Source organism: Coturnix japonica, chromosome 4 (genome assembly GCF_001577835.2).
Source record: "Coturnix japonica isolate 7356 chromosome 4, Coturnix japonica 2.1, whole genome shotgun sequence".
NCBI lineage: Eukaryota > Metazoa > Chordata > Aves > Galliformes > Phasianidae > Coturnix > Coturnix japonica.
Window position 1 is genome coordinate 4833290 of NC_029519.1, and position 26715 is coordinate 4860004.

Sequence of the window (26715 nt, forward strand, 5' to 3'; positions counted from 1 at the left end):
CAGACCAAAAAGAAATTCAGCAAGTCTATAATGGAGTGACGGCATCAATGGGCAAAGGGAAGGCAATTTATATCATCTAACTGGACTTTTGCAATACCTTTGACATGGTCCCCCCCCACCACATCTTTATCTCTAAATTGGAGAGATGTGGATTTGAAGAGCAGACTATTCCACAGATAAGGAATTGGTTGGAAAGTCACAGCCAGAGGGCTGTGGTAAAGGGCTCCATGCCCAGGTGGCTGCTGGTGATGAGTGGTGTTCCCCTGAATTCTTGGGTGTGGTACTCCTTAAGAACTCCATCTATGACATAGATGGTGGGATCAAGTGCACTCTCAGCAGGTTTGCTGATGATCAGTGCAGTCGATACTGCAGAAGAAAGGGATGGCCTTGACAAACTTGGAAGGTGAGTCCCTGAAAGCCAAATGAGGTTCAACAGAGCAAAGTACAAGGTTTTGCACTTGTGTCAGGGTAATCCCAGGTATGTATACAGACTGGGAGAACTCCTTGAAAGTAGCTGTGCTGAGAAAGACTTAAGAGGCCCTGATAGAAAAAAAACTTAACATGAGCCAGAGTGTGCACTTGTAGCCCAGAAGACCAGTGATATCCTGGGCTGCATCAGGAGTAGCCAGAAGGGCAAGGAAGGGGATTGTCCCTCTCTACTCTGACCAGAGAATCCATCTGGGGGCAAAATGTAGGAAAGAATCATGTTTTTGGATAAGGTTCAGAGGAGAATGTTGAAGACAATCAGAGGGCTGGAGCACCTCTCCTGTGAAGACAGGATGAAGGAGTGGGGCTTGTTCAATCTAGAGAAGAGAAAGCTGTGGGGAAACCCCATTACGGCCTTCCCATATTTAAAGGGAGCTTATAAGCAGGAGGGAAATAAACATTTTGTATGGGTAGACAGCGATAGGAGAAGTGGGAATGGTTTTAAACTAAAAAAAAGATTTAGGTTAGTTGCCAGGGGCAAATTTTTTCACTGAGAGTGGTGAGGTGCTGCAACAGGTTACCCAGGGAGGCTGTGGATGCTCCATCCCTGGAGGTATTTGGAGCCAGGCTGACTGGGGTCCTGGGAAGCCTGATCTGATGCTTTATCTAGCAGCTGGCAACTCTGCCTGCAGCGCAGGGGTTGGAACTTGATGAACCTTGAGGTCCCTTCCAACCCGAGACATTCTATGATTCTATGACATCAACATACTCATTACAGAAATAGCTGCTTGTTTGCTCAGGATGGGGCTAGGGCCTTCAGGCACTGGCTGCTGCAGCAGCTGCAGACACAAACAAGCCAGCAAACAGCAATCATCAGCACCATTTCACCAGGAGCTTTACCTCCTCCTCCTCTTGGTTGTCATCTCTGATTTTGCAGCCCACCAGCCCAGACTATTTGCTTCCATTATTGCCAGTCACATTAGGAGCACAGGCAATAAGTGGGGCTTCATGGAGCCAATGCCCAGGTTGCTGGCTAGCCCTGAAATTCAGAGTTGGAGAGCTCTCCCCACAGAAGACAACCTGTTTCCAACATAACCACCCAGGAGGCGTGGAGAGATGCAGCGAGCAAAGCAAATCTTATTGCATGAGGCATTTTGCACTGTGAAAACAGCATGAAGACTAACTCCTGTGTTCGACCAACCCATTAAGGCAGAATAGAGGTCAGTCAGCATTCCAGCTGAACCTAAGCAACATCTCTCAAAAACTGAGCCCCTGAATAATCAGCTCAGACATATTTATTTATAGAAATATGAAGTTTTTAAAACATTTCTCGGTAAATAGGGCCTTGGGTTCCAATGCATAACAATGCAATATGAAGAATAAAAATAGGTAGAGAGCCCTCCGGGAAAGAAAGTGAACATTACATCTGTTTGTGAAAATGCTTCTCCTGTAAAATAATCTTCAAGCACATTGGCAGCACTTTGTTTGGCATAAAGCAGCATCCTCAGATACAGACAATTTTTGGAAAGGTAATTAAGCCAGAGGTCAAAACACATCTGGGGAAGTAGGTATGGCAATTACTTTGCCTTGATGCTTAACAGTAGCTGACAGGCAAATTTATACAGTACCCTTTTGGGTGGTTTAGGCTTCTATTTTCTTATTCCAGTGGCTTTATTGCTTCTGAATCACCCAAAATCTAGCCTACAATGAAACTGCCTTTTCCCCTTGCAGTCAGACTAAAAAGACAGCCTTCCAAAACTCTGGGAAAACAACAGTCCAAAACCAACTCAGTCCTTAGAGCTCCCCTCATTCTGATCCAGGTTTCTTTAGGCCATATTATTTGTTCTGTGAGATGAGACCAAGTCTCTCCAATGCTCATCTGAGTGCCCATTTGCAGCAAAAGAAGCCAGCTGTGTATAGACAATGTCTTTTCATGATCTTTGGCATGGAAACACACGGAGTTCCGTGCCCAGACAGTTTAACAGAAGAGCCAGACCAGGGTGGAGAAACACAGAGTTCAAAAAATAGAAACCTCAAGAGCATAGGAAGCAACACGGGTTCTAGCCTCCATCAGCAGGCTCCTAGCCAGTTTTGGACAAAAGCTATTTACAAATTCAATGCTGACTCTGCTTTGATCGAGAGGTTACTCTAGATGACTCCCTCAAGCCTCTTTGTACAACTGGGTATATGGCTGCCCTGAGAGGACACTTGCATAGAGCACAGCCTGGCTCCAGCCCACCAAAGAACTGTATTAACAGTTCTTGCTGGATGAACGTGTAGGGAGATGCATCCTCCAGCCCCATGGGAAGGATCTGGCCATTCCACCCATGTTGCACACAACCAGACAGTACTAGTACTGGAGACCGCACATGGGGAGCTCCCAGCTTGCTTCTGCGGATGCTAGAGATGATCAGGATCAGCAGAGCAAGATGAAAAGAAGGAAAGAACAAAGGGAAAATAGAAACTAGAACACGGAGGAAAAATCTGCAGGCACCCTGCCTTCACAACTCATCAACCAGACCTGCTATCCTGAGATGGCTAACTCAAATTGTAACAGCAGTGGGTCTGTTTGAAACCCCATCTGAGAGCCTCAGGACTGGTTTTTGTGGCTCTTCACAGAAGCATAGCGCAACACCTTTTTGCATAAGAGAGAAATCTGCTTTAAATCACTTCTAACTATCAAGTTAGAGAAGAGCCTTCATTTGTGTTATTCCCAAGAAACACGCAGCTTCGCCCCACAACAGTTAAATACGTAATGGCTTTGATCTCAAGGGAAATGAGTATGAGATAAATGCTTCCCCTGATAGTTAACAATGGAGGTTTCAGTGGGCATCAGATAACGCTAGCTGCTAAATGGGCTGCCTCCTGTAGAGGCAGCAGACTGTAACACTTGACTTCATCTTCCCCTGCCATTAGTCCCAGACGCATGGCTTGCATCGTATCGCTAGTCAAGAGGATAAGCCTGTGAACACCAGGCTCTGCAGAGATGTGAAGTGAAGCAGTGTTATGCCAAGAAAGGCAGGCAGGATGATTCAGAGTTGCTTCCAAATTACAGGCTTCTTTCAAAGTGGCAGCCATCTGCAGTCACATAAGCTGCAAGACAAGTACTATGGGGAAACAACTCGGTTTCTTTACTAAATGAAGTGGAAAAGGCACCTACTCACCCTCACCTGCTCTGCCACTGTTCCCATTAATTTTTAAGACTGAATGTTGAATAAGAAATTGAGCTCCTGATTTAAAACCATCCTCTGTTCTTTCCTCTGCACAAGTCAACGACAAAAAAAAAAGAAGAAAAAAATTAAAGCTTTGATCCTGCAAACTCCCAAAGAGGCTTTTATCACCTTTCATGGAGACCTCCATGGTGAAATGGTTCTTGTTTCTTGTCAGCTCAAAGCTGCTGAAGCCACACAATTTCCCGCAGGTTGTCAGATTTCAGATACTCTGAAAGGAGTGGGCAAGACTGTAGGACTTCTGGGTCTCCTACCTTCATACAGGGGGAGCAAAGCTGTTTTGAACCTTCCATTCAAACTGCACAGCCAGGGCCATAGGTCTTCCCAGCGCATCATTTCTGAGTAACAAACACATCAGTTCTAAATCTCTTTAAGAATCTCTAGCAACGGTACCTGACCATAACTTCCAATAACTTGTACTATTTCCAGCAAGGAAGCTTCTCTTCAACTCCCATGATCTTGTTAGAGCTTTGTCTGCTATTCTGAAAAGGTTCCCCTTACACCCTTTCAACCAGGTACAGCAAGTTAAAATTTGCCTTGGTTAACACAAAATTGTTATTCTAATACCTAACCAAACAGCTCAGGTTTCTTAGAATAAAGCATGTTAGTCTATCCTTCTATTATTTTGGTAACGGGGAACTGAGGAACCACACTTTCTCTAAGGCTCAGCAGTACCAAATCATGCACCTTGGAGAAGTCAAAGTGCACATATTGCATCAACCCAAGTATCTTCAGCAACCAAACTGGTAATCTCACCCATGGATACTACACCAAACTCCTTCAACATGGTTATGTATCCCTTAACCTGCAGTGCTAAGAAGGAAGTAATTTTTTCCCCTATAATTCAACACTCAGTCTAATTCTTTGAGTTTCTTTTAGATAGCATCAACAACATAAAATTGTGATTCTCCGCGTACACCCAAAAATCCATCTAGTTTAGTCACTTTTATTTGCATTTGCTTGAAGCATAAACACCAACGACTTAAAAGCATCCCTGTTTGAAGCAGGTAAAAAATAAAAAGATGGAAAAAGAAAGCAACAAGAAAGAAGAGCCCTTTCCATCTGCATCTACTATTCATTTTTATTTTAAACTACTAGCTGCTCTCTGTTATTAAGTGTACCACAATGACTACAGGACAGAAGACTACAGAGATCAGCAATAACACCATTCTGGGTGATGTAAATGGAAGAAATGGTTGAGGTTCTCAATAGATTATTCACTCATTTAAGCACTGGCAGAATGGGGATGCATCAAAATTGCAAGATGGTAAAAACAATGGAGAGAAGCGCTGCTTATGAGTGGCTTTGCTCAGACTTATTTTTCCACAAGGGCTTCTTTTAGTTTTAGGTTTCCTCTTATTAAAAAGGATGCAACAACAGTGAGATCTGCTTAACATTAATCACGTATGTCAGATCCTGCAGAACATTTACATATCTTCAGGTCTGTGCCAAAATGCTATAGAAAGACCCCCACTGGAATAAGTCTTTGATCACACCGAAATGCTATTTCTGCTCCTAGAGGTGATTCAACAATCAGCTCACAGAGCTTTTTATTTCTACAGCTGAGGACCAAAGGCCTCAAAGATATGCAACCAGCTTCGCTGAAAGATCAGAAGTAAAAGACCAAGGGGCTCTGGGGCTAACTGCAAAATCAAAGAGAGATGTTCCCATTTTGCTTCTGTTTCATTTTGCAGATCACCTTGAGGAATCTGGACCACTTCTTTAATTGGCAATGGGTCTTCACACCCAATATGCTCTTCCTTTAATTAGCATAAAGCAAAAGCCTTGATAAACCTTCTGCTCTGAGGGGACACAATTGTATGACCAATGTGCTCCCATCCCAGATTGCATACTTTTCCATTCAGTTGCCTTTATAAGTTTCTTCTTTCAAGCTTTCTTTGGACCACTTTTTTCCCCCCCAGCTGCTCCCCATTCCCTCTGCTGCTGGGCAGTTCCCCAATTCATCTTCCCTAAATCTGAGGCAAGAACTCATCTCTAAATTCCAACCCACGTTTATTTATGGGTGATCTATTCTCTTTTTTCTTACATCTCCATTCCTTTCCTCCCAGAGGATGTGAAATTCAGATGAAAACAACAGCAAACAAAGAAAAAGGACCCCAAAATCCCCCACAGGTTCTCAAGGTGTGCACACTGGCAAGATGTAGATTTGTTCTTTTCTGTGGATATGCATTTTGTAGTTTTTAAGAGGAAACCAGAGGGGAAAACTGTTACAGACAAGACAAGCAGAGGTCTGCACCAAGCTCAGCTTGCTTAGGGCTCTATAGAGGCTGTGCTGGAAAAAAGATGTTTCTCAGATTTAGCTCTGAATAAATTACCTTCTGGAAAGCTTACATTCTTTCCACAGCTAAAAAGAAAGAGTTCTGGTTTGTTTTAGTGGCACACTCTGCAATTTGTTTACCTCTGATGAGTTTGTCACCATTTAGAGCAACAATGAAGATAGAAATGGCATTTAAACCATTCACTAGACAAATTAGAGACATTAATTAAAATTCATTTTATTTCAGACATGATAATTTGTTTTCCTTCATTCTGCCATCAACAGTTTTGGTGCCACCTTATCTCTGCAATGAAGCATAACTACAGCAAGCCTTTCAGCTGAGATCTCAGTTACCCAGTTATTGTCTTCTGGCAGCAGACAGAGAGCAGCTGGGCCATCTAGAAGACACTTATTACCTGAGATAAGGTAGAGGGGATACTCTTACAGGCTCGATTGGCACACTCACGAGGACGAGTTGAACATGCATTGCACAGACAAAGCATCTTGCTGAAGATAGACTGTGTCCTCTAGTTTGATACTTGCTTATCTATGAAATTACACATTGAGGGAAAATCCTACCTCATCTAGTAGTTAATATCTTCTTGTATCAGGCCTGTTTATTCCTCCATCTCCTAGATAATTTCACCAAGAATTCAGTTAAATAGGGTAGCTTTAATGCATAGCAGGAAAACATCATCCCTTCTTTACAGAGACCCTCCAACAACATGACTTATTTACTATTACAGGGTTAGCCTGGGAGAAGTGTCACAGAGATGGATGTTTTCTCCAGAAAAACAAAGCTGTATATTCTGACCCTGGCACTCGTACAGGCAGGCTGTCATAGTGTCTCTATATCCCCTTCTTCCCCACTGTGGGTTCCTCTGTATGGAGAAGTTTCCCTTCGCTGCATGTTGGTACAGATGACCTGTGGAGCTCTTATCTCCAATGAATCCTGCATGCATTAGTGGAATACAAAAAAAAAAAAGAAAAGCATATTTTCACAGGACTTTCCCATATGAACCCTATCTTAAACATTCACTGCGGAGTGATTAAAACAACCTAATGCAGTCCTTCTAGCTGTGGTTAACCCAGTGACCTTTACAGAAAGATAACCTTTCAGAAGCTTATAAATGGGACCATTTTCCATCATAACCTAATTTGCTTTGGGAACTCACATTTTAAATGAATATTCCTCACCATTCTCCTCTTCCCAAGAGGTCACCGCACATCCCCAGGCAAAGTAGTGCCAGCTTCATGTGCACACAATATTCAGGAGCTCCTTTTCCAGCTGAAAATTCAATGCAGATTAAATTTGAAGTCCTATTCACTACTTACACGTCTTCACCACTATTGATTACTGTGCAGAAAGTTCTTTTAAAGATTTTAAGCTTCTTTATTTTTTGGAGGAAGAAAAAGTACAGGTAGTTCAACCAGTGCCACAGGGAGGTAATCAAGTTAGCATCCTCTGGGATTATAGACAGGCGTTTCCTATATGGTTTAGGCAAATGAAAATCTGAAGCTAAAGAAGATGAATGAGTACTCACAGACCTCACCTCTACAAAGGCATGTCAAGAACCCAGTTTTGGCAGCAGCATGGTGGACCTGCTCAAATACCGCTATTGCTCCCATAGGGTCAACCCACATTGAGAGAACCACAACAACTGAAGGCCAAGGGATGTTTAAAGAAGAAACAAATACCAAGACTTATTCCAGATGTACTACATGGAAGAAAATAGAGTACCAATCACTTTCCCAAACACTATAATTTGACATGGAGACCTTCTTTAGAAATTGCATTTGCTCTTCATTTTTAACCAAATGGATTTTGTTTTCCTCCTTACAACGGGTCTGAGCCTTCTGACACTGCTGCAAAGTGGAGACGCCACTAATAAATACTGAAAGACTCAAAGCTTTAAGTGAAATGAAGGATTTATGGGGATAATATTTCACTTTCCTTAAACCGTTCACCATTAGAATTGAACGTTTTAATTTTATGCTGATTGCTCACAGAGCGAACGTTGAGACATTTACCAAAGAAACCCAAGAGCCAGGAAAGCAGTCTATAAATAACTGCCTTGGAAATAAACTTCTGTGAATTGGACATAACCCAGATCAGATTTTCAAGTGCGTTGTAAATTACCCACAGCCAGAGCATAGGTCAAAAATATTTACTCACATTGAGCTTCATTCCTCAGATTCACCTCCCAGGAGTATTTTAAATCCAGAGCAGATATTAGAGAGGCCTGAAGTTCAGTTCGGTTTGCCCTCAGCCCTGCATAGTTATTTATTCCTGTACTGGATACAGCAGTATTATCTGCTGGCCTTGCACTAGCGCGTGTGTCCCTAAAAACCCAAATCATCATATGATTTTCCCACTACATTAATACAGAATGGATTGCTTGTGATTAAAGATCGCTTATGATTAAACCTGACTTGAAAAGTGTTACAGCAGCTTTAGAAAAATACAGGAGAACAGAACTATGAAGGAGGAAGAGAACTAGAAACAGCTGGCATGAAATGAAGGCAGAATTTGGTCTTAGATCTGCAGGATCAAGGTGGTAGCTGGACAACTTGAGCAAGACCATTCCTGCTCTGCATTACATGCACAGTGCAACCTGAGCTGCAATACCTGGAGCCTCAAAGAGAAATTCTTGGGACCGTATTAATCTGTAGGAAGAACATACAAAGTATTTACCTATCAAGGCAGCATTCACAACTAGGAGCGGTGATGCTTTTCAGAAGGAGGTCACACATCATGAGCTCTTCATGTTTCCACAAGTCTGACATAGCTTTCAAGATTAAAGCTGATATGAAGAAGCAGCCATCAAAAACCCTTGGGAGATGCTTTACCTGATTTCTAGGATAATCCTCTGCAGTTTCAAATCATGATCTAAGCCTGAGCTGTGGAACTCATGCATTTTTTCAAAGAGAGATGAGCCTAATTTAGAAGTAGCACGTCACATATTAGAATAGCATCTTTATGCTGGCTGTGCTTCCATGCATGTGAGACATTCCACTTAATTTAAGAAATTTACAGTATGCTTCAGCTCAAACAATATATTCATAATTAGCCACGTGGCCTTAATTGCAAAGAGAGCTAGCCAAACCAAGACAGAATTTTGCTAAGCTAAGATAGGGATGCTGCTTTTTAAGATAACTTTGTATTAGTTTAAATGCAACTTAACGCAGACTTCATGGAATAGCTGTAGGCTTTTTTAGAGCTAGCAAGTCAGAACACCCAACCATCCATTACTGAACATCATTAACAAGAGAAGTATACCAGAGCACTAGGTCTTGGGTACTGAAGAGAGAACACAGATGTGCCAAAAAGGTAAATTCAGTCCTAACTGTGAACTGTTTATTGCATCACACACTCCTGACATTCCCAAGAAAGCCTGCAGTGTCTCACTGTAGACCAGTGGGTTCACCCACCACATGCACTGATTTTAGCAGATAACAGGGACTGTGCGGTCCCTTATTATGAGTTACATCAACAAAATAACAGCTTTGTTCAGTAGGTCCCAGAATTACGGGGTGAGCTTCTAGTTTTTCTAGTTCCCTTCCAAGTCAGTCAGCTGGAAGTGTTGGTCTGAGACCATATTATTTAAGCAAAGGGCAAGCTTCAAGTGCAGCTGATCTGAGTACCTATGACTTGAGAGCTGGCTGGTGGTATCAGTTAAGAACACACAGGTTAGAAATATCCTTTATCTCTTCTCTGCATATCCTCCACTTAGATATTAATACCACAGACTTCTTGGATTCTGAAGGGGAAGAAAGCAAACTATAAAGATAGAAAAAAAGGGAGGAGTAGAGGGTGAATAAGACACAAGGATGCCCTGCTACAAGAAGAAAATAGAAACACTGAATGGAAAACTGCTAATGCAAATTAAGCAAAGGCATAGTCACAAGTACTGACAGAATAAATGGATAAAGGGAGAGCAATTAATGTTAGTAATTTAAGCTCAATATGAAGCAAGTGCAAGGTCTAAGACTGTGGTAGGCCTGGTTGTGCTGACTGAGACTCGTTTCACTCCAATGTAAACTATCCAAAATAAAGTCTGAATAAAGCAAGAGGCACCTCAGTCACCCAACAGAAGACACTGGAGCAAAGCAGGATGAATCCTCTTCCATAAGAGAAGAAAGAAACAAGCTCTCCTGCTTGTTTGGGTGCTGCTGGCTGGAGTTCACCTCTATCTATAAACAGAGCCTTGGTACAGAAGCATTTCTCAAGACACTACACTGTACCATCAGCACATGGGGGTAATGGGTTTACTGGAGGATCGAGAAACACCTTGCAGAGATCTGTTTCAAAGCAATCTCCAGAGCTCACACTTCTGTCAGCAAGCTCACAGCAGGACAAACCTCTGTTCCTATATCTGTGCCTGGCCTATTGTAAAGATTGTGTCATCTCATGCCAAGACATGGTGGCAAGCCAACTTTCAAGCTTATATTTAATTTATTTCTTGGTCTGTATGGTGATGTTTGAATTAGGTGATCTAGCTGACCCATCAAAATCTACAGGAGCTGCTTCACTCTCAGAGCTTTGTTTCATTGCTTTATCCAGTTTGAAGCGGAGATGCTGAACGCTAAATTTAGAATAACATCAGCAGCTCGGTGCATCTATCTGCGCTTGCACTTTATTTTCTGAAAGACGATGACCAAACCAAATCCTGATTTCCTTTTAATCTTGTCTATTTTAAATCAAACTGAAAAAGATATTAAAGCTGCTACTGTGAAACGTGCTGCTCCATGAATTAGTAATTTTGTTTACTTTCTACGCTGGGAATTTTTTTTGCCTGTGTTGCTGTTTCTTACTGCCACTCAATGTGAGGAGCTTTTATTTGAATGAGACTATTTCAAAGCACTTTTACGCTCATGGAGAGTCGGGGACTTATTTATTTTCTGACAGTTATTTACTTCCAGTAAATATTTCACAGCCACTGGATCTCCCAGATGAAAGCAGAGTTTGCTCTGCGCTCCTGTGCAGGAGTCTAATTAAAACTGAATAAAATGAGAGGGACAGAGCCTAAATGCTAACTGCGACAGATGTGTCCAGAGGGAATTCAGCAAGGGGAGTCTGCTCCTTGGCACAGACATTGGAACCTCTACGTGAAGGCAAAATAAGAGTGTCCAATGTGGGAACCAAAAGCTTTAGATGGATGGGAAAGTAGGGGAGAAGCTTTCAGAGCTGAGAGCCAGCCCTGCACCTGCACAAACCAACTGCACACTGCCATCACTGCTACTTTCTCCAGTAAGTTAATCATTGTGATGACCTGATCAGCTCTGCGAAGGGTATGACGGCTGTGCTGCCTCCACATTTGGGTAATTTCCCCACAGAGAAAGCCCTGAGGCTTCACACTAACCAAATAAAGAGGGGGAGAAAATGAAGACCTAGCATTACTTTCACTGTTATTTCAGAAACAGCTTGTTTGCTGTTGGTTAAGGAAAGATTACTTGCCACAGCTGCCTAGAGGGCAAAGGCAAATTGAAATTTGCTTAAGGTTTTGAGAAGGATTTTTCACATAAAATAGTGCATTTGGAGACAAGGGAGATTATGAACAGTCCTTTAACAAGATCCTCAAGCCATCAGCCTATTTAACATTATTGATCAGTGCAGCCAGAGAACATTAAGAAAAAAGAAAAAAAAAAGAAAAAAAATCAGATGAAAATGGAAATACCTCTCTTGTTCTGACTGCTCATAAACTTCATTTCTCTTTGCAGAAGAAAGCTTCTCTGAAAGACCAACAGTTCCCAGGCCCGAGGTAATGGCCCTGCTGGGAAGGTGATGTTTCTAGCACAAGCTACCTGCTGCCATTCCCTGTTCTGCTGCATCCTCCAGCCCAACACACCAGCCCCAAAATACACACTACCGATTTTTTGTTGGCAGTTCTTCAAGTCAGGAAGTTCACGTTTCCTTCCAAGAAGGAATCTGCATTTTTCACTCCAACCACAGACATAGAAAATAAGATTTACAACTAACGAGCCAATGAGACCCAAAAGGAGGAGAAACAGGTAGCAATGTACCAATACCCCAGACTCCTCACAGCCTAGGGAGTAGAATCTTAGAAACGTTAAGGTTGGAAAGGAGTGACCCCCAAATCCAACCCCAACCCAAACCACCATGTCCATAAGCACATCCCTCAGTGCCACATCTCCACAGCTGCAGAGCACCCCAAGGGTCGGGCAGCCTATGTCAGTGCCTCCCTCCTCTTTCCGAGAAGTTTTTCCTAACATCCAACCCAAACTTCCCCCTGCTGCAACACCATCTTAAACAAAAACAGCCCCAAATCTAACGCCTCAAATCAGAAGGGACATCTCATAGAAAGCCTCTTCATAGGAAGAAGCACAGCTTGACCGTGCATTTTTTTAATGCTTTTCACTTGAGAGCGCAGAACACCAAATCAAAACAAACCCAGATCAGGTACTTAATTGATGTCATCCACCTAGACAACAAAGCTTTCATCTCCAAAGCGCTCATGGTGGCGATCGCAACTCCAGGGATTTTGGTTTCAAAATAAGTAAAAATAAACACTTAGCTTTCAATTCGGCGCCGCAGAAGTTGACAGGAATAGTAGCAAACAATAGAAATTATTTGCGTTAATAGCCTTGTTTATTCTAATGATGTTGGTGTTTTCTGTGGAGATTAATTAGCCATAATGTTGCGAATGGTATTACACGTGAAATATGCACAATAAACCAAAAGTTATGTGACTGACCTATGTTCTGAAGCAAAATATTTGCAGTAATGAGATTTCAATTATCCTTTGTTATGGCAGGCCATGCTCTACACTCGTCTTTATTGATAGGAGATGTATTGTTTCAGCATTTTAGCTCTATTTATTTTCTCCCATTTGCATTTTCTTATGCACAGAAAGCGAGAGATGATCGTTACCTTCTTCACTTTGCATTCAATTTACATCAGTAGCACATTACCTCATCCAAACTCATTTATCCACCACAGAAATTTGATAACAAAAGCTACAGTCAGTGATGAATAAAGATCATTTCAAGTGGAGCAAGAGGAAACAAGATGAATTATTGGTTTGGGGACCTTTTGTTTCCTCAAGGAAAGAAAAACATAGGAATTTTTTTCTACCTAGGCAGCACAGACCTCACAGAGCTGTAACTCAAAATCAGCATCTTCTATTTACCTACAGCTGATGCTCCTTTCTGCATACAAAAGTAACTCCTTGCAACCATAAATGTCCCTTACACTTGCTGCACAAAGGAACGTTTCTACATTTTTTGACTGCACAGAATTGATGTTTCACAAGCTTGAGCACACACTGCAACAACTACCCGAGGGTTGCTGTAGCCTCAGAGCAACAGAGAGCTCTCCAGCCTGCAAGACACAGCACATCCGGCACAGCACATTGCTTCCCATCAAAGCAGCCAGCCTGTCTGCACTGCAAAACACACCATAGGATTCTCTTGCATCAACAACAGCACAATACCCATCTTGCTTTGACAACTGCACAATATTAATCTTGCTTTACTGGGAACTAGTGAGAGCTGCTGCCTGCTCCTCTTCAGCCCTTGTGCTTTAACAAGTCTCTAGAGCCTGCTGGCCTCCATCACGTGCGGGTGCGATGCTGGACACCAGCTCTGCACTATGCATAGGACAAGCTGCAATCAGAGAAGCAGGTCACTGGTATAAAGCCCACAAGCCCTCTCTAGAGTGGGGTGAATGATGTCAGTTTGCTTTCCCTACAACTCCTCAAGGAAAGAGAGGAGGGGAGAGCTTTGAGTGCATTCATTTCAGCCTTTCTAGAAATTAATGCTTCATTTTTTATTTATTACACAGTACCCAGTATTTGCCCCAAAGAAATCCCTCACCTTCACATTAATGGAAAGTCAGAAGGGAAGAAACATTATTTAAGAGTTATAAGTAACACACCCTTAAGCATTAAAGATTTTGTATAGAAACCTTATTTTTGGTCAGTCTGAAACAGGAGCAATTAGCAAACCCGCAGCCAGAAGTCTGCTCACTCTCTCTGCACCACTTGTAGGGTCATCTCCAACTGAATCTATGCTGGGCCCTCTTGGAAACATGGGCTCTGCTGAAGGCTTTGAAAGCACTGCTATGGATTTTATGCAGCAATCATCTGGATAGGAATGGGCAATCCAGTGCTTTTAAGAGGTTACTGAAGCTGGCTTAAATGTATTCTTGCGCCTTGCTCAACCTGCAAACCTAGCAGCAACATCCTATAGGACATCAGATGACCCCAAAGGCAGCAGCTACCCAATACATTTCTTCAGCATGGATGTGCCCTCTCAAATAACATCCTTGCTGCCACTCCAAGGCTCAGCAATGGCACATCTGGGGACCTTAAATTAAAGGGTTACCCAGAGCAAATAAACAGGAGCTTGCACTTTGGAACTATTGACCGAGCTCCACCACCTGAACAATTTGTTCCTAGGTTTGGGCAGTAGGAAGAAGATGGCAAAAATCCCCCTCATACTCTCCTTTTGTCTCCTGGAAGCTTTTCTCGGTGCCGAAAGTACAGGTGGGTTCATTTTAAAACCTATGAAGTCCTTCGCTCATGGGGGTGGGGGTTACTGGCACACAGAGAGGGTCCATTTGTCAGTTCACAGTGGGACAACCTGTGCTATCTCGTGAGATACAAGGGGTCAGTGGGACCGCAGCATTTCAGAGCTCCTCTATTTGAAGCTCCGGCTCTTTCTTCTGCTTTTATGCTGATTTTTTACACAGAAAGTTTCACAGGGATTAATTTTAAGGATGGGATTTCTCTTGAAGTTGTACAGCTTTCAGTGCTCGATTCAGCCATTTAGAGCACACGCACCCACACACAAAAGGAAAAAGAGGAAACATGTCACTGGAGGAGTGACATCCACAGTCTCGCTTTTTCCTGGAATACAGCACTCACTCCCATAGAACAGTCACTGGGCTTGCCACAGTGGGAAATGTTTAAAGCCAAACCCAGCATGCATTTAACAGACTGTAAGATGCAGCCAAAACTGTAGACACGATAGAGTAGTTGATGGATGTGGGTAATCACACGTAGTAATGCTGGCTGCTGCATGATTGATCTGTAGCAGCAACAGTTCCAGCAGAGGCTGGTTCACTTCCAGTGAGAACTTGGCTGGTGCAAGGCCTTTCTTCTTTTATTAAAACATTGAGAGTAACAGGTAAAACAAGGAAAAAAGTGCTTTTCTAAAGTGTTTGCTTATCAATGGAAAGTGAACAGAGTCACCATCAACCCAGGTGTATTTCCTAGAACATTTAATACTCAGGTGGCAGGATGGGTCTCATCTGCAGCCCAAAGATCCCCTCACTCTTGCAAGTGCTGATGTAGAAGTTGCTAAGCCACACGAGCATATACTTGGTGGGAAGATCATTTCCAGCCAGGGCAAGCACCTTGTGTGTGACCCCTTGGGTTTCTGCCACTTTCAGTTTAAATCAAGTCCTGCCTATAAAGCAGCACGTGAGATTAGTAGACATCAAGAAAGCTGAAATGAGTCTGATGAAGGTGAAGTTTGTTTTCATTAAAATTAGAGCTCTTCATTAAAAGGGTTAATTATGCCCATTGCCTAGCATGCTTCCAGCATTAAGAAATGAAGGAGCAGACCTAACGAAATGCAACCACAATCAGAGGCACGTAACTGTGCCCATGCCTGGTTCCCCAGGCACTAACCTCAAGGAGAACCCAACAGGGCTCAAAACCAACAAAGGCTGCTTCATCTCCTTCAGTTCAAGCTTTTCAGCCCAGCTTGAGTTCATGCCAGATGTTGTGACACATGCTGGAGGGAAGAGGGACTCCTCCAGTGACTTGCATATTCCATATATAAACCCCAGTCTTGCAGATGGGAAGGGATCAGGCAGCCCATGGGAACTGCAGTGTTTAAACCAAGCCAGAGTTCTTCAACCATCAATATCTACTGCCAAACAATTAGATTATCATCGGGATTTTAATGCACTCCCCTTCTTTTTAATGGAAAGCATGAGGAAGGCAGAGGTGCAAGCTTGCTTTATAGTGATTAAAATCATTGCAAAAACAATTAGCATTGCACCTGGCACAGACAGACAGAAATGCTTCTTCCAACCTGGGGAGCAAGGTCAGTGCTGGCTGGGAGAGCACATGTGGTAGCACCACATCACCAAGTGGCCACCATTGAAAGGCTGGTGGCAACATGGGTGCCCCCTTTGGATGTAGGGCCAGCAGTGCTCACACCACTTTGCCTCAATTTCTGTGTTCAAACAAGACGTCTCTAATACGCAGCAGCCTTTGGTTTTCCTTCCTTGAATAGCTTATTCCAGTTTGGGCATCTATCATAAGAGGTATTAACACCACCTGCTAAACTCCCGTGCTCCTAATCACCCTCCTGCCATCAGCCAATTTCACCTATGGACTGCTTTGACTCCAGGTTCCCCAGCTTAGGTTAGTAACTAGATTGCAGTTAAATTAGACACCAGAGAAACCTCAAGTAGGCAATAATGCTTCTAAAACATCACTGACAATGGGGGATGATGAACTCATGAGAAGGACTATTGAGACTGCAGAGCCCTACTGCCCACCCCACGGCTATTCAGCAGCCTGGCTTTCTTTTCTAATTGCAGTCTTCATTGAGAACAAAGAGGCGAGCACAGTTCTGAGCAGGACAAGGCGAGGCAATTCAAACAGACTGGAAGAGTTTATTGCTGGGAACCTCGAGAGAGAATGCATAGAAGAAAAATGCAGCTTCGAAGAAGCCCGAGAAGTGTTTGAGAACACAGAAAAAACAGTGAGTATCCCTGATGCAAAACAGCCAAAACCTTTCCTCTGGGCATCACCTGTATACAGTGCTGGGGTGAAGCACAGAGTGGGGTGGACTGAAGAGCAAGGGGGGTTGGGGAGGTTGCGTGGCACCCATCAACCCTTTGGTTCTCATTCACAATCCATCTATCAGGCTGGGGAACCTCATTAGGGGTTGGGTGCTCACCACTGGGACTACTGAGGTGCTTCCCTTCAAGCTCTTAGCTTTGGAGCCACCCCTTTAAGCCCAGAAAACAGAAACCAATGGAGGTTTGTTTGTTTGTTTTTCCCTTTGCAGATGGAATTCTGGAAAATATACATTGGTAAGAGCTGCTTTCTTCACATTCACACACACAATATTCATCTCTCAGCGCATAAGCAGCAGATGCTTATGGAAAGAAATATTGCTCAGAATTTAGGAATTGTTTCATCACAGAGTCATGTACCCTAAACGCTGTGGTCGCTCAGCCTATGCCCATCCCACCTTTATAAGAAACACAAGGAAAAAAACTACTTAGCCTCTTCTATATAGAAGTAGGGGAGAGGGTTGGAACAAACAGCACAGATGTCACTGAAGATAACAGTTCACACAGACTGCTGCATCCAGTGAGCCCAGGTCACCTTCTGGTTTCAACAGCAGAGCAAGACAGTAAGAGGTAACACCCCTCCAAGTAGTTAACGTTCTGTTCTCAAGCAGAGACTACCAGATTCAGTGCAGGCTCAGTGTGAATCCCTGGAAATGCCACAATAAACAGACCCTCAACACAATCACAGCAAACACCAGTGGTCCCAAAGCTTTGCTTCTCCACCATCTGTTTTATTTTCCAGCATCTATTTCCTCCCTTTCAACTCCAATTTTACCAAAAACATTTTAATGCCCACTAAAAACATCTGAATCAAATTTTAAAGTACATTTTGATAACTGAACTGCTTTGTAGACTGGCAAAGCACCCAGAACATCACACTAAGAAGCCATAAATAATTCAGATTGTTTGGAAGTTATGCAGTCCTGCATTATAGGACTGCCCCCTAAAAAACTGTAATGCAATGGAAAGCACAGCAATGACAACAGAGCAGCAAGGTCCCAGGCTGCAGCAAGCAAGGATTTGCTCAAACACAACAGCCATAGGCACAGAAATAAAGGAAAGAAGCTGCTTACCTTCAGAAGGCCTCAGGTATGCAGAGATCCCCAACTACTATTCCCTCACCTCCACTGCCAACCCCTAGATGAAGTCTGGGGAGGGGTGGATCCTGGCTCCACCCCTTCCAGTCACTTAGGTACATTGCTTGCACCTGAGCTCCCCTGGGCTGGCTCAATCACCAGGTGTTCAATCACTGGTTCAGGCTGTGACTTAGCATTTCCACTACAAAAACCAACTGATGAAATTCAACACTGCATTTATTTCCCTGCCACTAGACACAATTAGCCCCCCCCCAAAAAAAGTCATGAACACCATCTATTCACTATCATCACTGACCTGCCCTACTGCTCAGCTTATGGGAGCTCATTCCTCACACCTGAACGACCAAACCCCACCTGCTTTCCCCAGGTGGCAGCAGCAGTCACCATCCCATACAAACCATCTGTGCCAACACCAGCATCATGCCTTAAGCAAGACAACCCCATTCTGACCTTGTTTGCAAGCTGCCTTCTGCATTCTAGTGCTTTCTTCAAGGCATCATTAATGGCCAGGCTTACAGGTAGGACACAATTGTAGGAAGACATGCCCAGAACCTGCTGAGACATCACGTTATTGAGATTAAAAGAGCAGAACTGATCCAATAGGAGACAGTGTAGATAATTGGGCCTTTGGATTAAGCACTGCTGATGATGTTCCCCCAGAGCTGATGTTGCCTGTTGTGCACTTGTGTGCCACAGCTGAACTTGTTTTCCATCTCAGAGATGGAAGGCACGCAGTCTCCTGCTTGTCTTTAACAGCAGGCTTGCACAGAGCACTTGGCCACCACCAGACGTGGTAGACACTCGTGTTTATTAATTCTCCTGTCTTCTCTCAAAGATGGAGATCAGTGTAACTCCAATCCATGCAAAAATGGAGCCGCTTGCAAGGACGGAGTAAGCTCCTATGAGTGCATGTGCCCACCTGGGTATGGAGGCAGGAACTGCGAGATAGGTACGTACAAGGGATGTGTCTTGTAGTTGTTCTGCCTTCTTTGAATTCCCATCTGATCACAGTGGGCATAATGATTTTCATCCTAATCTAGGGCTGTTTCAGACACACTGCACCTCGTTGTAAGACACCGCATGAATGTGCTAATTTAGCCTGAAGGCAGCAGGACCGTGAGGGGATGTGCTTCGGAGTTTAGGAGCAGATATCTCCCTCCTCTGCCATCCCCTTCAGAGCTCCAAGATGCTCTTCCATGGGGCTCACTCACCCTGTGTGCTCTCACTCCACACCAGATGCTGAGTGGGGCAGGACTATGGCAACCTCCCCACCACGGCCTCCTGCTAACACAGTAATCCTAATTATCACCAGCAACCTTGATTCTAAAGGCAAACAAAAGGCAAATATTTTCCTGATGGGTTGAGAAGTCTATGAAAACCAAACAGCTGATAATTTAAGCATGAGGGATATTCGGCTCTTATATTTGTAATATAATCAGAGGCTGTGCGGCTCACATAACATGGTAGACTCACTGCACTAATAAAAGATTCTCTTTCTAGTTGTGCTTCTGCTCTGGCAAGAGAGGAGCGTACGTTAAAAAGAGCATTTCAAAGCTGCATCAAATTTAAATAGTCTCACTGCAGATTTCTCATGGAAGCGAGACAGAAACAAAAATAGCGCCCGAAGTGAGGCGTGAAAAGGATCTCTGTAAAAATAGTAAATGATGGCATTAAAATGGCTACAGGAAGGGAGGTGTCCTTGAGGAGGTAGGAGTGGAGTTAATCTGCTGTGAAGCGATCTGAAAACTCAGTGAGAATTAAAAGGGTGCCTGCAGATGGGTGGATTTCCACCTCTGAGGGATGGTGGTCCCATGGCAATGAGGGGTGGGGTGGGAGAAGGCGCCTGCTGTGCACTGGGATGCTTGCTGGGCCATGGTTGCCCTATAGGTGCTGAAATCTGTCCCACTGAATGGATATGGGTCCTCCACCCCAGGCTGCACCCTTCTATTGGTGTGTCAGGAAGAGCTTGTTGTTCCATACTCAGAGCCCAGCAGTAATCCTAAAACAAAGGTTTCCCGGGGCACCCACAGGGCACAGGGTGCTCTCTGCTGGCACCTGCACCACAGCTGGATTTCTGTAAGCATGGGGGTTGGAAGGGAGCACAATAGTGGGGAAATCACATGGCTCTTAACCAAATATTTGCAGCAGTCCTTTGGGGTCAGGCTGCCAAAATTCAGGTGGCTCCACAGGGCTGAGTGGCTCCAATTGCACCAGGATTGGTATGCTGCGATTATTGGGGCTCAGCAGCACTTCTTGTAGGACCTCATGGCTGTTTCCTCACCCTGCTGTCCCAAAGAGGTCCTCAGCACTCCCTCACCATGAAGAGGGTGGGGATTTGCAAGAGGACACTCTCTTTGTGGTCAAGCACAGTCTGGAATAGCTGTAGGCAGCTGTAGGCTGAATCCCCAAGACCAGTTCCCTATAGCTCCCACCAGGGTCATGTCAAAGAGCTTTCAGCATCTTGTTTTGATTTCTTTCAGACTCTACCTGTGCTACGAAAAATGGGGGCTGCGAGCACTTCTGCAGGCATGACCCTCCACAGAAGGCTGTGTGCTCCTGCGCCAGTGGCTACAAGCTTCATGAAGATGGAAAGTCCTGTAAACCTACAGGTTAAACTTTTAATGCATTCTAAGAGAGTTGGGTTAAAGCTTCCAATGTCTTCTCCTGGGTTTAAGTCCATGAATCTCAGAGAAATTAGATACTCTGTTGGAAGCCAGTCTTGTTCTCTTGCTTAGCAGATGTAAGAAGCCTGATGCTGCACTTTCCCAATGGCAGATGTGAGGCTGCACTTGAAAGACGGGGTCTAAGCAGCCTTTTTTTAGCCTAGGAGCATGGAGAGGAGTTCAGGTGTCCGAAACTTCACACAGAAGTCAAATGCCCGTTCCAGAGGGCTGCTCACAAAGGCACATCTTATATTTCCAGACAGGGATCAGTAACTTTCTGGTGACATAACTATTATGCTCGGCTATACCATTATGTATGCAGGTGTCCATTCAGCCTGAGCTAGCTGAGCTATTTCTTCCAATAGCTACTATCTCATTACTGACCTTCCATCTAGGATGGTCGAGGCTATGATAGGACAACAGACAATCTTTCATCCTCTAAATTATATTCCCTGAGTTTTCCCCACTCCCAGGCTGTTACAACAGTTCAAACTACACCAGCTTATTCAATCCCAACCCAACACAGAAAGTTCATTATGCCGAGCACACCCAGCAGAGGAAAGAGGAGACTGACTGGAGAAAAGTTGTTGTCAATTAAGCTCAATGTAACGTTTGGTACCATCGTATTTCCAGTACGTGAGTGTAGCTGAAATGCCACCTAGCTAGCAGGCAGGAGGCTGCACAGGAATGGGTTGAACCCCTGAAGGGCTGACTTTCAGCAATCAGGCTCTTGGCCTCATATACTTTCTTATGCTTTCTGCTAACGGAAATAGGTTCTTTGGACCAGAAAGTTTCACTGTTAGCAATAAGACCATCTTTCAGATTGGGTAATTACTCTTCCTGCTAAAGCTTACCATTTCTTGGCACTGAAGCCTTCATTCCCAGCCCAGCCTCCTGACAGCGCTTTCCCTCACCAAGCACTTACTGGAGCCCTACTCCTAACGTGGACTTCTTAAGCAGATGTAAAATCTCTGTAGGCCACGCTCACATCTGATTTCACACTAATGTTTGTTTGCACAGTGCTGTCAAAAGCTTTTCAGATGAAAGACAATGCCTGATGCTATTTACTATTTTGACTGCCACTATCAGCAGGAATTCGGCACACACTGCGTAGGAGAGAAACGGGAAGAGCTCAGCTGAAATGAGCCCACAGATGAGGTCTTCATTAACAGGAAAATCTAAACTCGAGCATGAGTTTATTAATGTTTTCCTCACCTTGGTGCCAAGCAGGATTATCTGTACAACTGGCAGATATTATTTCCTGCCCTCTCCCAGCTGGACATTCATTGTTCTGGAGCTACTAGCTGCAGAAATGTCAGCCAACAGCCGGGCTGCCCAGCACACAGCTCCCAGGCACACACCCTTGTGCTCTGCTAAATAAAGGCACAGCTGTGCCACCCCGTCCAGCGTACCCTCTCTCTTGCAAGCTTCCTTCTTTATAAAGGCAGTTCACAAATCACATCTAAAGCCTGTTCTGCTTTTGTTGATCTTGTATGTTGTCTGTATGGATGCTCCGGGTACCGATCATTTCATTTACACGCATCTCCTCGCCTGTTCCTTCCCTTGCTGTGACACTCGGAGTCATTGCACTGCTGGGCATAACCTCATCCACTTCTCCTCCAGTGCCATATCCCTGCGGGAGGATCACAGCTCCGGAGATGAACGGAAAGGTCACCCGCACTGAAAACACCATTGAGCGCTGGAACATCACCGCCCATGATGAGGATGATGATCACGTCGAAGAGCTCGACATCACAGAGCCACCCTCCACCCCCACCGCCCCTGCCAAGATCGTGCCGATAACTAAGAATGACACCCGGGTGGTCGGGGGATACGACAGTGTGAAGGGCCAGCTGCCATGGCAGGTATGGGCTGCTCTTGTGTGCTCCCATCAGTCCCTGCCATTAGCTCCTCTGCAAACATGCTCACCTTCCATCACACCGAAACCTGTCTCCGAAGCTGCTTTAGCATGACATCTCCCATCTCATAGGAATGCAGCTTCTCTCTGCATATGGTTTCATGCCACAGCAGCAAAACTTCTGACTGGGAGTCTATCCTGGCAAACAGCTACAAGTCAGAGTGGCTTCAGCTTGCTTTTCAAAGGGCTACGTGGCTCCATTTCTGGTGAAGCCTTCCTGAATGGATGGGAAATATCTTCTCAATGTAACACTCTGATTCTTGCAAGCCTTGGCATAGACCAGCACTGGTTGTGGCAATGACCCATAGGACCCATTCATGCAGGTCAGCCAGGAGGAGTACCAGAAATCTAAACCTAAGAAATCAGCACCCAAAACAAAAGCATATTCACTTACTATGAGCCCACTGAGGCTGGCTGTGCTCACGAAGACCTCTACCTCACCAGGTACAACCCTCCCAAATTATTTTGTTCGCCCTTTGATCACCTGGCAGGTGAGGGTGCCCATCCCGCAGGGGTCAGACAGCACGAGGCAGGGATGCTGTGTGCTCCCCAGGGCCCGGGGTGGCTGCGGAGCTCAGAAAGGAGCCCTAGAAAGACCGCAGAGGCGAGCGGTGCTGCCATCCCGTGGCTGGCAGCTGGGGACGGCAGTGCTGGGGTTGCCGCTGCGGGATGGGCACAGGCGGCTGCAGGGAGGGCATGAGGAAGCCTGGCAAGATGCCGTGCAGCGTGGGAGGGATACAACGAGTGAAACAGAAAGGAAATCCATCTTTTCAGTACAGCTCAGCGAGTCGGCTGATGGATTTAATTAGAAGTTTTAGCGTAAGGGATGTCCTGGCTCTGGGCCCCGTGAGTGGGTGGGTGCCGGATGCTCGTATGATACAGGCACTTAGTATCTCGCCCCCTGTTTCTCTGGTCATTAAAAAGCACTCTTATGAGGTGTGTATGGAAAACTGTTTGGGAAACTCTGCGTTAAAGTGGAGTTTATCATAGAATACCCTGAGTTGGAAGGGACCCATAGGAGACATTGACTCCAACTCCTGGCTCTACACAGGACTATCCAAAAATCAAACCCTATGCTGGGGCTGTGTGACCCCCAGCCTGGAGCAAGGCTCAGCCAGGGGCAAGTGCAGCAGTGTATGAACAGCACTGGACAAAGCAGGGTGGGGGCATGGGGACATGCAGGGAGCAGCTCCTGGCATGGCTGGTGCAGCTCTGGCTCTGCACAATTTAACACAACCCAGCTGCTGTTTCCTTCTGCTCCCACAGGTTCACCTGGTGGACAGCAGCGGTTTGGGCTTCTGCGGAGGGTCCATTATCAATGAGAAATGGGTGGTGACAGCAGCGCACTGCCTGAAGCCAGGGGACAACGTCACAGCTGTGGCAGGTGAGCACTGCAGGTGGCACCGCTGCTCAGTGATGACAGAAGCTCAGCCCAACTGGAGGAGAACACCCCAAAGGTGGAGTGCCCCCCAGCAGGCTTTGTAGGAGCTCGGAGAGGCAGCAGGGCCTGGCTGCAAGGCAAGGGGTGCTGCAGCTTCACAAAACTAATGTATTTATCCTTGACAAATAGCATTTCTCCCCTCCCCTCCCCCCTTAACTCCTGGTACCCAGCTGCGCCAGGTTGCCTGCTATCATTCAGAGCAGGGCTTTGGCAAGCAGTGCAGTGCCATGTTTTACAGCCATGGCAGAGTCATCTTCCCCAAATTACTTGTTTCCCTCCAGTATGATTACCCAGCACAGGAAGCACAATGATGGAGCTGCTAACAGCTACAGGCAATGTTCAGAGGACGCAGGGAAGAATCTCACTTTCTTGTATTACCGACAAAAATGAGATTCTACCTGAGCCTTGAAACACTGAATTCTTATCTACAGAAATTGGCTTATCAAGAGGGCTCCATCTGCATCTTCACCTTCTGCAGCAGCGCAGCTGAGCCCTGGCTGTGAGCCGTGCTGCACCGTGGTGCTTGTGCTATGGGACCAAAGCCCTGCCCTGTGCAGGCAACAGGAGGCTTGCAGCTTATACACAGCTCTTTTATTTCCCTACCTGCCTTCAGGCACAAAGCTCAGCACTGCACCCACAAACACAGGAAAGTACACAATTCTCAATGCAATGCTTTCCCCCAGACAGATGTTTTGTGTTCTCTGCACCTGCACACCAGCTCCCTCCCCTTCCCAGCTCAGCTCTGCCGTCAGCCAGCTCCCCGTGCACTGCACTGCCCTGCAGCACTGCTCTATTTCCAGGGCAAGATTTGGGGCAGGTAGCAAATCAAAGTGAGCGAAATGTGCTTTTGCAGGGCTATGGGAACTGCTGGATTCATACTCACACCAGGCACAGTGCACAGGTAACACATGAATCCTTCACCTCCATTCACGCTAAAGGTTCAGCTTTGTTCGTAGCATTCTGGGAGGCCCATGGAGTGATAGCAGGGATGGAAGAAGCACTCCCAGCCCCACTTCTTTGCCTCTCTCCACCTTCATCACTGAAACATATTTACAGGTCCCCAGCAATAGCAAGCAGTTATCACACGAGTAAAACCCTCTCCAAGTCTCCCTCACTTCTTGCATTGACGCTGTGGAAACGCAGCCTGCAAAAAAAAAGCTGACACTCACACTGCTACTGCAGCAATAAAAAACCCAAACCCTTGGCAATCGGAGCAGCAGCACAGCCACCAGCCCCACCTTGGCCATGCAGAGCACAGCACAGCCTGGCACATCACCTCACCTCTCTGCTGGGTCCTGTTGCTCCTCGCAGGTATGGGGCACAGCTGGGGCTGCTGCAGATGCTGCTTAGAGGAGATCAGATGTTAAGTAGATCACAGCAGAGCACAAGGAAATGCTGCAGCATGAGTTAAACAAGCTCTGCACCTCTAGGGCTGAGAAAAGCCATCCTGTCCTCACCATCAGCAGGCTGTGGGAGAGGCAGGAGCTCAGCTCAGCACCCAATGCCCACAGCTGAGCCCCACAGCATTCCCTCTCCTTCCACCTGTTGTCAAGCAGGGTGTGGGGGAGAAGCAGCCAGCTGCGGGCACTCAGAGACAGCTGCACCCTGCAACTGGGCACTGGGACCCACGGGGAAGTGCTACCCCTACAGCCCCACCAGCTGTGGGTCTGCAGAGGGGCAGGTGTCTAACGAGCAGTGGCTGTGAGCACTTGGGAGCCAGTGCCATCTGGGCAGTGAGGCTCTAGGCTGCGGGAGCACTGAGATGGCACTGGGGAGGACATGGCTGTCATCAGGTCCATTCGTTCATGTCCGCAGGTGAATACAACACAAAGGAGGATGACCACACAGAGCAGTGGCGGCAGGTGGTTAAAATCCTTCCTTACCCCGCCTACAACCGCACCAGGAACAAGCACCACAACGACATCGCTCTCCTGGAGCTGGACCAGCCGCTCACCTTCAACAGTTACGTCACCCCCATCTGTATCGGCAGCCGGGATTTCACCAACAACCTACTGAGCAATGGGCCGGGCACGGTGAGCGGCTGGGGCAGCATGCTGTACCGCGGCCGCTCCGCCACCATCCTGCAGGTGCTCACAGTGCCCTTCGTGGACCGGGTGACCTGCCTGAAGAGCTCATCCACCACCATCCTGCAGAGCATGTTCTGTGCTGGATACACGGCCGGGGGGAAGGACACGTGTGGGGGGGACAGCGGTGGGCCCTACACCAACAGCATCGGGGAGACCTGGTTTCTGACGGGGGTCACCAGCTGGGGTGAGGAGTGCGCCAAGCCGGGCAAGTATGGCATCTACACCAAGGTCGCCAAGTACGTGAAGTGGATCAGGGAAACCACAAGGCTCACCTAAGTGAGATGATGTGCTACTGAAGGGACTGGGTAGGGGGAGGCTGCAGGAACTGTCTCAGAGATCATTGTGTTTTGTTAATTGTTTCTATGTGAATTAATTTCTGCTCTTGGAAGAGAACACAGTGTAAATGTGGCAATACGGAAATAAAAAGCCTTTCTAATTACCTGTGACTGCATTCTTGCATGCTCCAGCACTGGGTATGTTCCCATACCCCACATGCCCATGGCTGCCCACCACAATCCCTGTTCCCCACATGGAGGTTGCGGTCCCAGCCCAGCCTGCATTGGGATGCAAGGTGAGTGGTGCTGGGGGGCCAGCTGCTATTTCAGCCCTCAGGATAAGCACTGAGGTGCCTCACCCATCTTAGTGTCAAGCACACCCAGCCAGAAGCTGATGGGAGCCTGTGTTACATCTCATTTTAAAATCAAAATGTGTGTGAATGCTGTATTTGTTCCAAAG

General features: G+C 45.8%; 1 protein-coding gene and 2 long non-coding RNA genes across 3 annotated transcripts; 2 read left to right on the forward strand and 1 right to left on the reverse strand.

Annotated features, from left to right (window-relative positions):
* Positions 1–319: 319 nt before the first annotated feature.
* LOC107312751 lies at positions 320–11126 on the forward strand. Its single transcript, XR_001554607.2, has 3 exons — positions 320–403; positions 6220–6360; positions 6681–11126. It is a non-coding gene; the product is annotated as an uncharacterized LOC107312751 (long non-coding RNA).
* LOC107312752 lies at positions 6157–17880 on the reverse strand. Its single transcript, XR_004307079.1, has 2 exons — positions 17848–17880; positions 6157–7222 (listed from the first exon to the last, which is right to left on the reverse strand). It is a non-coding gene; the product is annotated as an uncharacterized LOC107312752 (long non-coding RNA).
* On the forward strand, positions 14315–26419 carry F9 (coagulation factor IX). Its single transcript, XM_015860428.2, has 8 exons — positions 14315–14441; positions 16514–16677; positions 16987–17011; positions 18707–18820; positions 20352–20480; positions 22158–22399; positions 23719–23836; positions 25709–26419. The coding sequence occupies exons 1-8, from the start codon at positions 14375–14377 to the stop codon at positions 26254–26256; spliced, it is 1407 nt and encodes a 468-aa protein (XP_015715914.1). The 5' UTR covers positions 14315–14374; the 3' UTR covers positions 26257–26419.
* Positions 26420–26715: the final 296 nt, after the last annotated feature.